This window comes from Pristis pectinata, chromosome 24 (genome assembly GCF_009764475.1).
Source record: "Pristis pectinata isolate sPriPec2 chromosome 24, sPriPec2.1.pri, whole genome shotgun sequence".
NCBI lineage: Eukaryota > Metazoa > Chordata > Chondrichthyes > Rhinopristiformes > Pristidae > Pristis > Pristis pectinata.
Genome location: NC_067428.1, coordinates 33,753,774 through 33,767,002, shown reverse-complemented (window position 1 = coordinate 33,767,002; position 13,229 = coordinate 33,753,774). Strand labels below are relative to the sequence as shown.

Here is a 13,229-nt window from a genome sequence, read left to right as displayed (position 1 = left end):
TTCCTACTCCTTCTAGCCTGCCTGCAATGTTGTGAAAACACATATCTTCTGTCTGAAGCTGCTTGGTTTATGAAGGTTTGAGCCACCCACAGTAAATGTGTTAAGTCAGAGGCTTTCAGGCCTACTAACTGAAAATGTCAACCAATCTCCCAAGAGCTGTTGCATCACTAAAACATTGTAGTGGTCGGTTTGGAGCAGACTCCCTTAAGTGTGCAAATATTTCACTTTTATTTTCTGGACCTCAGTATACCAAAAAGCAAATTTTTTAACACTTTATCATCTCACATTCTGTAAGTGGGAAAATAGCATTTTACTTTTCCTGAACTCTGAGAAAACCAAATCTACCTTCAAAGTAACAGATAGAACAATAACATTGATCAATGTTACAATTTTTGAACTATTTCTGAAGCAGACCCTGTCAAATTAAGAAATCCATGAACTACAGATGCTGGAAATATGGAATAAAGACATTGCTGGAAATACTCAGCAGGTCAGGCAGTATCTGTGGAAGGAGAAACAGGAGAAAAGCTCGAAAACCTTTCATAAGAATATTTCAGATCAATGACCTATGTAACTGAGGTTGCTGAAAGTCAGGGTACTTTTATTTCTTGCCATGCTGAATTAAACATCTACCATGCCTATAAATGGAGATGTAAAAAAAATGGTGTTTTGATACAATTTTGAGGCAGTTGGAGAAAAACAAGTGCAGTTCATTTTATCATGATGAGGGCAAGATTTTTTGTTATTTATTTATATCCATACAAGCAAATTAAGGCCTAATCTTCATCCTCTTGATTAACAAATTAAAGAGGCTGGAAACTAAAACATAATTTCACCCTAATTTTGGCCAAAGTACATCCTTTACATTGCACATCTAATCATGGCAGGTTAGAAAATAGGTTTATTTCTACAAGAGCTGAACTGTATTTGTGCCACCTTTAAGTGCTATAAAATGCGACCAAAAGCTGCATGATTGAGTTTGTAACAAAGAACTCAAAGACTTACCAATCCATTACAGTTACTTAGGGCAACTTTTGTGGCTCCCTGGAGATCACTTAAATGTCCCAAATAATGACATTCATCCATATAATCATGTCTCCATTCCAAGCCATCTCTTTTCCAATATTCTACAGTAAAATAATCTGATACGAGATTAACGTGTAAAGTCAAGTTTAAAAGAAAGTGCAATCCATGTGAAGATACTTTATAAAAAACTTGCTGCTCAACTGGCTCATGTTGAAACGCAGGTAAGCTTCTTTTTGATCGCAGTTCGTGGCTACTTTTTACATTATAGCTTAGGAAGTCTCCATTGTGGTCTACTCGGACAGGAATTGCTATTTCATAGTGCTCGAGAGTTGACAGGAACTCTTCTGTGTTAAAAGAAAAGTTTGTTATTCAGTTACAGATTTCACTTCTGAATCCTTTCCTTTATTTACAAGTCAACTTGTGATAAGATGGATTTCCTGTAACGAATGGTTTTCTTTTTTGACTGATCCCCAAATATATACTCTTATTCTTGTACAATATTCCTTAAATTGAAAGAGTTGGACTGCATGGACCATGGGTTATTCAAACCAGTTCCGTATTGCTCTAACACAGCTGATTGACACATTATGAGCTTTAGCAGGCTAGATCATGCTCCATGATACTACTCTCCACATCGAGAACTCTAGCAATCATATTGCACTGGCACATCATATCACCAGCCATCTGGTTGTGGACAAACTCCGAACAAGATGCATTTATGTTTTTCATTTTTCACAATCAATGCAATTCTCAGCACCAGCATTAAGCAAGGAGAGGTCATCAAGTTTTGATTTGACATTGTTGTACATCTTTATTTAGAACAGGAAATCATGCAGCTATGGAATATGGTATGGTACTGAAATTACAGTATTTAGGGAAGCATTTACATGACAAGTCATAGAGTCACAAAATCATACAGCATGGAAACAGGCCCTTCAATTCAACTCATCCATGGCTATCTAGCCCAAGTTTGGGCCATATCCAAGTTTGGGGCAGGCATGGGAGTGTAGCAGTTAGAGTAACGCTATTACAGCGCCAGAGACTCAGGTTCAATTCTGCTGCTGTCTGTAAGGAGTTTGTACGTTCTCCCAGTGTCTGCGTGGGTTTCATCCAGGTGCTCCAGTTTCCTCCCACATTCCAAAGACGTACGGGTTAGGAAGCTGTGGGCATGCAATGTTGGTGCTGGAAACATGGCCACACTTGCGGGCTGTTCCCAGAACACTCCTCACAAAAGATGCATTTCACTGTGTTTCGATGTACATGTGACTAATAAAGATATCTTATCATATCCCTCGAAACCTTTCCTATCCATGTACCTGTCCAAATGTCTTTTAAATCTTGTTATTGTACCTGCCTCAACCACTTCCTCTGGAAGCTCATTCTATATAGGTACCACTTTCTGTGTGAAAAAGTTGCCCTTTAGGTCCCTATTAAATCTTTCCCCTCTCATCTTAAAACCTGTGCCCTCAAGTTCTTGATTCCTCAACCCTGGGAAAAAGACTGTGTGCATTCACCCTCTCTATGCCTCTCATGATTTTATACATCTCCACAAGATTATCTTTCAGTTTCTTGTGCTCCAAGGAATAAAGTCCTCGCCTGCCCAACCTCTCCCTATAACCCACCCCCCGCGAGTCCTGGCAACAAATTCTATAAACAAATTATGAAGTCAGCACATTTAGCTATTCAAAGTTACTAGTTCACTTATAGCTCAAAGACTGTATTTGTTAATATATGCACTTCCATCATGAAAAACATCCTTTTAATAATGAAACAATGAAAGGTATATCTGTAAAGGAACATCTTGTTAAGCTCAATTGGTGCTTACATTTCTGTGATAGCACAGTTTTGGGAGTATGGCATAAACTGACGCTAAAATGAAATTTTATTAAAAAGACATCTTGGACTACAAATGCATTTCTTGATAGGATTACATACAGGTTTACTTATGGAAACGCTTTCCAAGAAAAAAATATTTTTCATTTTAATAAGACAAAAACAGATACAAGCAAAATGTGTATCAGCAGTGTTATTATTTGCAAAACAAATCTTTTAAGTTTAAAGAAAGGATGACAATTTATAAACACGACCCTTAGCCATGTTGACTGTATGCACAGCAAGAAAACAAAAATGTAAGCAAATAAGGCTTTGCTGAGGGGAATTATTTTTTGAAGTAAAACTGCAAAGTACTGGACTCCCTATAGCTCTTCCATTGGTTCTCAGGAACACTATACCATGAGTAGTTCCTGAGAACCTGATCAAAGTTTGCAGCTGCAGTTGCATTATTGAAATGGTCATCCAAGTGGGCAACTTAATGGCTGTGGAACACAACTATACAAGCACACTGCGATTTCTAGGTGTCTATTTTTTTTTAAATTACAAAAAGGTCACCAATATTTTAAGACATGTAAATTCATTTAGAGCTACCAGTTGAAAACATTCGAACAAACTACACACAAAATGTTTATATTGGTTTCATAGATTTACATGGAAAAAAGTCATTTAGCTCCACCAGTCCATGCTGATCTAACCAGGGTTCAAGACAGGTTCAACATAACTTCCTTATTTTTCAATTCTATAGTTTTAGGACTAAAGTCTGATAGTTAACCATGCCAATATATTACCATCCCAATCCAGTGTACTCATATCTTGTGCAGTAACCCAGTGTTTGGTTTGCTTTTTTTTCCCCCAAAAAATGCCATTGTCAACTTGTGCCTCAACTTTTAATGACAGATATACTTGCACTTCAAATTCACTTTGTTTGTATCCCCACATAGAATCAAACCTTACATATGACCCTCCATTCTTTCCACCAAAGTGTGCTGGGTGGAACTTCTATACGTATATAAAAAGAAAGTAGTTAAAGTAAAGTTGGTTCCTTAGAGGGTGAAATTGAGGACCAAAATGGGAAATAGAGAAAATGGCAGAGATGTTAAATAATTATTTTGGATCAGTTATTGCAGTAGAATAAATTAAAAACACCCCAATAATAGAGAGAGTCAAGCGAAGGGAGGGACATAAAATAATCTCTATCACTAGAGAAAGAGTACTGGGCAAACTAATAGGCTGAAGACAGACAAGACTTCTGGACTATGCAACACACGAAGCACTGGAGGAACTCAGCAGGTCAGGCAGCTTCTGTGGAGGAAAATGGACAGTTGACGTCACGGGTCAAGACCCTTCATCTGGACTCAGATGAAGGGTCTCAACCCTAAATGTTGATTGTCCATTTTCCTCCATAGAAGCTGCCCAACCCACTGAGTTCCTCCAGCGCTTTGTGTGTTGCTCCAGATTCCAGCATCTGCAGTCTCATGTCTCATGTCTCTGTAAACATCCTCTGAGTCTGCCTCATGTAAAGTCTCCATTCCAGTCTCTTGTGTCTCCTGGACTTGATGGCCTGCATCCCAGGATCTTAAAAGGAAGAGACTTTGGGATTGGAGGTCTCCAGTAGACTGGAAAACAAAAGCAGCACCACTATTCAAGAAAGGAATGAGGCAGAAAGCAAGAAACTATAGGCCAGATAGCCTAACAGTGGGAAAAGGCTGAATTCCGATACTGAAGGAGGTAATAGTAGGGTATTTGGAAAATCCTAAAGGATAGTACAGTTGTACAGCAAATAATGTTGTTGCCTCACTGCTATAGTGACCTGTGTTTGATCCTGATCTCTGGTGTTATCAATGTGCAATTTGCACCTGAAAGAGAAATCACGTTTGACAAATTTGCTGGAGTTCCTTGAGGATGTAACGGGTGGATAAAGTGAAACAATCAGATTTGGATCTCCAGAATGCATTTGATAGGATGCTACATGAAAGATTACTACACAAGAGCACAAACATTGGGATGAAATGAGGTATGGTTACCTCAAACAAAAGTCAAACTAAATGGGTCGTTTACAGATTGGCAATTAGTGGGGAGTCATAGGGATCAGTTCTGGAGTGTGAACAATTTATCTATATTGGTGACATGCATGAAGAAACTGAGTGCACTGTAGCCAAATGTACTGATCATAAAAAGGAGGTTGGTTAGCAAGTAGTGAGGATACAGAAAGCCTGCAAAAAGAATACAAATGGATTAAGTGGAGAAGTTGGCAGACAGTACAATATGGGAAAATATGAGGTTATAGACTTTGGAAGAAAAATTGAAAAATCAAATTATTATTTAAATGGAGTGATGCTATAAAATGCAGCCCTTCAAGGGGAAATGGGGGTTGTACATGAAACACAAACAGTTAGTGTGCAGTTACAGCAAATAACTAGGAAAGCTAATAAAACAAGGGGTATGGAGCATAAAAGTAGAGAGATTTTGCTGAAACTTTACAGGCCACTGGTGAGATTGCTGTTGCAGCACTGGATACTGATTTGGGCATGATATTCAAGAAAGGTTGTGCTTATATTGGGGGCAGCGCAGAGAAGGTTCACTAGATTGATTCCTGGAAAGGATTGACTTACAAAGGTTGAGCAGTTTGGGGCCAAACTCATTCTTTAAAAGAATGAGAGTTGATCTTATTGAAACATACTAGATCATCATGAGGGGGATTGTCAGGGTAGATATTAAGTTTTTCCACAGTGGGGCAAAAAGGTATTTAGGCCAGGACTGGATCAGCCATGATCTTATTGAATGGTGGTGCTGACTCCTGGGCCCAATTGGCCTACTCCCGCTTATGTTCATTTGCCAAATTATTTGCCCATTCTGTAAGTTTAATAATGTCCTCTGTAATTTGTTGCCATCTTCGTTAGTAGTGAGCAACCCCTGCCCAAAATGGTATCAACTGCAAATATAGAAGTTGTTTTTTGATTAATATAGATTGTGAACAGTAGTAATCCCAACACTGTGTTCTTGTGGACAACATTACCCAACTTCTTCCACTGCAAGAAGCTGCTCTTCACTCCCATGTTCTGCTTTCAGAGCTGAAGTCAGCAAGCAATCTATTCTGCTGCTCATCTTCTGACCGTGTCATCTGACTTTATTCATTGGTGTATTGAAAGCCTTTTAAAAATTTTTAGATAAATTACATCTACCATCTTCTCTTTTACCTTTTAGATTCAACAATTTCTGATTAGCTAACAACACCCTTAATTTAGGCACTCTTAAACTCAATCTTAGATAAAATTGCTTAATTTCCATCATGACTTGCCCCTTCCAATCTAGATTTCTTCTCTAGCCTTTTGCCTCTTCCATTTATCACATCCAAGCTTCTCACATCACTCCCTTTCATCCCCCCTCCCCCACCCACCTACCTTCCCCCTCTCATCCGGACTCACCAATCACCTGCCAGGCTGTGCTCTTCCCCCTACCTCTATTCTGGCTTCTGCCCTCTTCCTTTCCAGTCCTGATGAAGGGTCTTGACCAGAAACGTCGACTGTTTATTTCCTCCATAGATGCTGCCTGACCTACTGAGTTCCTCCAGCATTTTGTGTGTATAACACTTTCTCCACTGTTGCTTTCAGTTTGAGGTAACTTCTTTATCCGAAGGATCAAGTGTATTGTTATACTTTGGAATGCACATGGTAAGAATGCCCAGTCTAATTCTTGGTTTCAGGTACCACCCAGAATAAAGTTGGACACACCTTCATCTCCACCTGGACAGATGACATATCTGAAGTTATGGGAAACTGACAAAATTGAGGTTTCAACATCAGCAGCTTCCTGGGGTTCACAATCATTGATGACATGAATGTAGTCTGTGAGCCCACGTGAATCAGGGCATACTTCTTGGCTTCAGGCAGAGGACAATAAATCAAATCAGTCGATGCAAACAATCTGCATTTTTTTTTAAAAAAGCACCTCCTGCCATTGTAACAATGAAGAACAGGGCCTCCATCTCAATCAAGAACTTGGAGACAAGATACTTGGAGTTGGAAACTCAATGACCCTTATAAAAGCACATTAATCAGTAGTGTTCAGGCAATAAATGTTTTGTTTGTGGGCCACTGCTTCAAAATTTTAGTCACACACAAGGCCCAAGGTGTAATGTAAAATCTCTTCAGCTTGTCATGTTGAGTAAGATTTCCTTTGTCTCTGTAGGGTGTGGAATGAAAATTGCCACACGAGCAGAAAATGGAGATCAGGAAAAATGGGTAATTTCCTAGGTGGGACTGAAATCAATGGGGTACCACAGGAATCAATGTTGGGGCCCCAGTCTAAATCAATGATATGGATAAGAGGATAAAGTGTAATTTATACCAAGTTTGTTGATACAAAGCTAGGTGGCAGTGTGGACTGTGAACAGTCTATAGAGAGGCTTCAGGGGAATATGGACAAGTACACATCCATGTACACAGTGGATGGAATATAATGGGGTAAAGTGTAAAGGCATTAAGTTTGGTAGGAAAAATAGAAAGGTAGAATAATTTTTAAGAGAAAGACATTGGGTGTTGATAGTGACCCGAGTGCCATTGTATACAAATCACCATCAACAGACAGATTCAGCAACAATTGGGAAGGCAAACAATATGTTGTGCTTTAATACAAGAGGAATAGAGCACAAGAGTAGATGAGCCTTGCTCTAGTATATATAGGGCTGTGCGGAGACCACATCTAGAATATAGTATACATGTCTGGTCTCCCTACCTAGGGAATGATATACTTACAATAGAGGGAGTAAAGCGGAGGCTTGTCAGATTGATTCCTGAGATGGTGGATTTGTGATAAGAGGGATTCAGGAGACAAGGTTTATAGACAAGTTTAGAAGAATGTGAGATGACCTAATTGAAACATACAAAATCACTGGGGTGCTTGACAGAATTAATGCAGGAAGTCATATTTCCTTTGGACTGTGTCTAGAACCAGGAGTCAAAATAAAGAGTCAGCCATTCTGGAAAGTTGATTCCACATAGTGTGGATCAACTAGCCAAGAGTATTATGGAGGAAACTGGCAGTGGGATAAAAGATCAATCATGATCTCACTGAATGGCAGAGCAGGCACAAGGGACCAAATGGCCAATTCCTGTTTTAATTTCCAATGTTCATAGAATGATAGAACAGTACAGCACAATACAGGCCCTTTGGCCCACAATGTTGTGCAGACCTTTAAACCTCACCTAAGGCTATCTAACCCCTTCCTCCCACATATCCCTCTATTTTAAATTCCTCCATATGCTTATCTAGCAATCTCTTGAATTTGACCAATGTACCTGCCTCCACCACCACCCCAGGCAGCGCATTCCATGCACCAACCACTCTCTGGGTAAAAAAAACTTCCTCTGATATCTCCCTTGAACTTCCCACCTATTACTTTAAAGCCATACCCTCTTGTATTGAGCATTAGTGCCCTGGGAAAGAGGCGCTGGCTGTCTACTCTCTCTATTCCTCTTAATATTTTGTATACCTCTATCTTGTCTCCACTCATCCTCCTTCTCTCCAAAGAGTAAAGCCCTAGCTCCCTTAGTCTCTCCTCATAATCCATACCCTCCAAACCAGGTAGCATCCTGGTAAATCTCCTCTGCACCCTTTCCAATGCTTCCACATCCTTCTTATAATGAGGCGACCAGAACTTGACACAGTACTCTAAGTGTGGTCTAACCGGAGTTTCGTAGAGCTGCATCATTACCTCGCAGCTCTTAAGCTCGATCCCATGACTTATGAATGCTAACATCCCATAAGCTTTCTTAACTACCCTATCCACCTGTGAGGCAACTTTCAGGGATCTGTGGATATGGAGCCCCAGATCCCTCTGCTCCTCCACACCCCCCAGAATCCTGCCATGAACTTTGTACCCCACTTTGGAGTTTGTCTTTCCAAAGTGTACCACCTCACTTCTCCGGATTGAACTCCATCTGCCACTACTCAGCCCAGCTCTGCATCCTATCAATATCCCTCTGCAATCTTCAACAATCCTCCACACTATCCACACCACCACCAACTTCTGTGTCATCTGTAAACTTGCCAACCCACCCTCCTACCCCCTCATCCAAGTCATTAATAAAAAAAAAATAATGAAATCACGTTCTTACCTGTATTTGAATTACTGGAATCATCCATTACTGTGACCCTGCTATTCCTACACTTTTATTAAGTTGTCCACATATCCTTCTCATCTCCTCTAAATGTGTCCGAATTTCCTCCTGAGACCTTAACTCATAACTTTTCCATGACATAATTTGGATATTCTAGCAAATACATACCTCCAGTTCGCTTATTTGAAATACTTTGTCCGGTTAACTCAGCCCACCTTCAGTTTGACAATCTACAGTTTTTATTGCTTATTCCAATTTCTTTTCCTTATTTCTATATTTTCTGAAGTGCTAGTGCAGTGTAAACACATAACGCTATCTGTATTTAATTTAGCCCCAGCATAAGTACTGATGTATTCAGATTTTTTTTAATGTATTGAACAAATTGGAATTACATATACAAATTTATAGGTAATCTAACAGAAAATGAAAGTTAAAATAATGCAGGTTTTTTTTAAATATTAAACCCACTTACCAATTTAGGAAAAAATCAGGGCAAGTCTTCAGAAACAAAAAGGCTAGAAATACATCCATGCTACAAAAGGCATGCTGAAACAGCACTGTCCAGGCCAGTTTTGAGTGTGCACTCCTGTTGTCCAACCCAGCACAAGCAGGAACATTTTGTTGTGGCCAAAGCATAAAGCGCTATCCTTATGGAGATACCGGGGAAAAACAGGTGGGTCATGGATCTCAGGGAGTTTGGGAAGGGGTAGGGGCAATGTTGTACAGCCTAGGGTCGGAGATGTGATCAACAGAGCCTGAATGACAAATTGGCTACAAGGGATTGGGGGCAGGGGTGGGGTAACTGGGAACAAACAGCAAGATAGACCAACTTATTAGAACGTCTAGCCAGGTTCAACAGCCAAGAATAATAAATTATGTTGTTGCAGGCCTCAGTTGTCATTTTATATCTTGCTTCCGAGAAAGTGGGCTGAATCTTGTGTTACACTCTGTTTGACGTCACTGTGCACATCCAGAGACTTCTGTGTATGTACACTGGGACATAACAAATATAGCAAAATCTGCAACCTGAACATAATGGGATCCAGTTGCTTTTATACATCATATTTTATATTAAACTGCCTGTAACTTGCAAAAATGTTGAACTATGCAGAAATAGAGAACTTCTGGGACAGGCAATATGAAAGGATGGCAAGCCAATTATGGCCAAGTTAAAAACAAAACATTGCAATTCACCAATCTTACAAAAAAAAAAGTTAACAATGCAACTTATTAAAAACAAAAATCACACTTACAAGGTTTGTCCGTCTAATTAGCACTTTAAATTTGTTTCTTAATAAATTTTTGGTACTCAATTCCAAATAGTTAATGGAAAATGAAGAGAGATCCCTAATGACCAAGTCATTAAATATTGAAACAGCTGCAACCCAAAAAAAGCCATTGTGAAGTCAAACATTGTAACTGTGTTCCCAAATCCAAAATGTTAACTATTTCCTTCTGCTGCAGTTGGAGGGTTTGTATTTAGTATCCGGTAAGGGTCAGTAATTTAAGTTACGCAATGTCCCACGTGGAGATGATCTTTGCAGGTAAATTTGTAATTAATTACATCCATACATTTGTATTTGAAGCTAGATTCTGTAAATGGAGTAACACACTACTTCCCCACCCCCCCCATTGTACAATTCTTCATCTAGTTCCTCTCCTGGCAATAAAAAATACTTAGTGTGAAAATTACGAAATGTTTTACATGGTGGGAAGTTGAAGTAACAGTTAATGAATTTTAAAAGCTTCCTAGGAGATCCAAATTACCTTGAGGACTTTTATAAACAGCCTACACCAGTGACTTACACTACATTAAATGTCAAACCAGAATGAAACTTACCTTCATGGATAATAACACTACTTTTCCTTGATGTCAAATTGGATCCTGTATCTAAATTTACTGTGCATCATTAATGCAAGTAAAAAGTAATTTCTACTATGTTTACTTCATTGTCACCAAACACAAAAGCATGTAAAATGAGAAATTTATCACTTCTTAAGAGCATGACAACTGCTATTAAGAAGCAGGTGTCTGGGAATTAGTACACTAAGCCACACGAGCTGCATTGACACCCTCTCCCAAAAAGAATCAAAATTAGCCAAATATACTTGAAAACCAGTGCTACACTTTATAGCATGTGAATCTGTGTGCTAAAACTGGATCTTAGCTCCCTATGGAGCCTCTGTGCAGAGTGTGCAGCTGCTGCATCTTTGCTGTGCAGACCACTGGGAAGGAAGAGTACTGAAAGATTCCCTGCATTACAGCCACAGTACAGTGGCAGAACAGAATGGGAGGAAACGTTGGAAAGGGGGAAAACATTGCACTCTCCACTGCATCTGGGCCAATGCCCTCCTACGCAAAGAACTGGTTCAACTGGCTTCTAAGACTTACTGACCACATGTCTCTACAAGCTGCAGGCTGATCATCAGCCAGTGATCACCATACACAGATCACAAGTGATAGCAAAATAAAAGGCTGCAGTCAGTGAAGGTAGCTTCACTGAATCATTTGATACAGAGTCCAGAAGATGTGTACAGAACGTCAATACGACAGTGAAGAGCCTTCAATTTACATCTTGTTCTTGAAACCTCCATGATGTGCTCCTTGTTTTTGTGAGCTAATTAAGATTGCAACTTTCCTCCAAAAGCTCCAATTTCTGGTAGCAGTGGAGGAAGTATGCATGACAAGACCAATGGCATCACTAATTGGAAGGCTGATGCGGGGCAAGCATCAGCTGTGCCAAGGCGAATCATGCTCAAAAATGCCAAGGCCAATTTCCCAATATGATCACTAGCATGGCCGAACACTCAACCAATTAGTCCATAGAAATGTAAAAACATGTCCAACATCTAAGCTAGAATGCTTTCAATATGCTTATGCTCAGCCTTTGCTAACTTTCCAAATTCCATACTGTATTACAACTTAGAATGCTATAGACCAAGAGCTGGTAAATGGGATGAGTACAAATGGGAACTTGATAGTTGACATAGACCAGGTTGGCAAAGGACCTATTTATGTGCTGTATGACTGTGTAAAAAATAATGGTGACAAGAGTCTGCAAGGATGTGTGAAACATTTTGTGATTTTCCATCATTTGAACAGCTACTTACTGCACATTGCTATCAGTCATTGGAAGCGACATCACTATGCTGGCTGCTCTGGAATCAAGAGGATCAGAGACATTGAACAAGCAGTTTTGGAATAATCAGAGCTTTCCTACTGGTCATGTAACTTACAATGTCTTAACTTTCCTTGCTCCAATTGTAATAAAGGAAGTTACATTCTTCCCCATACTACATATTTAAAAACTTACAAAACACCTCGTAATCTTCCCCCACCCCCCCCCCCCCCAACACGAGGAGAAATTTACAGTGGACAATTAACCAAATGACTAACCAGTCTTTGGGAGATGGGAGGAAACCAGAGAATTCACGTGAAACAGGAAGTACATGTAAACTCCAGAAGGACAGCACTACACTTCAGGATCAAACCCAGGCCCCCAAAGCTGCAAGGCAACAGCACTACCCCCTGCATCACCATTCTGCCCACCCTGGTTTTGTGAACTCTGAGGTGACTGATAAGATCAACATGGGAATGACGACTCCTGCACAAATGGGGCAGGCGGTATTTGAAAGGATGAACAGGAAACTGGATTCTGATTCTCTGTGCTCCTGAAGTACGGCCTCTGGTTTATCCATACTGTATCAAATGCTTGTTTCCACTTTGAATAGTCATGGGCCAATGATTCCAGGAGTCAGTAGGGATTTTCTACTTTTTCTCAAGAAGGCTTTGAGTACATCCTTGAATCTTTTTTCTGTCCATGACAGAGACACCTCAGGAGTCTGGTATTAGGCAAGCAAAAAAAAAATGGTCTGCCCAATGTAGCTGACTGATGCTGGCCTGGGTAAGATGTTTGACATTGTCTTACTTGTCCTTATACTGAATTTATTGGATTTTGCATAGACCTCAAATATTTAGAAGTATTTGAGATCTCGGAACACTGTTTTATGCCTGGTCTGAGATCCTGATCTTCAAACACCCTTTTCCTCAATCAAAGGCTCTGCTAGGACACATTACATCACTGACATCTGCCTTTGCCATGATGTACTCCTGAGATATGGGATGTGGTCTACAATTTCCAGATCTTTATTGTTGGAGGGCAGTGTGTTGTGGCTGGAAGAGGTTAGTAGGGGATTTTGGTCTTGAAGATGTTTCACTGTTTGCACATGGTTCACTGAAAGTACTGAAGA

General features: G+C 39.9%; 1 protein-coding gene across 1 annotated transcript in view; it reads right to left on the bottom strand.

Moving 5' to 3' along the window:
* Positions 1–5,915, bottom strand: part of adamts10 (ADAM metallopeptidase with thrombospondin type 1 motif, 10) — a 131,124-nt gene extending 125,209 nt beyond the window's left edge. The window contains exons 1-2 of the mRNA XM_052038309.1: positions 5,876–5,915; positions 1,006–1,370 (exon numbers count right to left, since the gene is read on the bottom strand). Of these exons, the coding sequence (XP_051894269.1) occupies positions 1,006–1,370; positions 5,876–5,915 (405 nt within the window). The remainder of the gene's footprint in view (positions 1–1,005; positions 1,371–5,875) is intronic.
* Between the last annotated feature and the right edge of the window lie 7,314 nt (positions 5,916–13,229).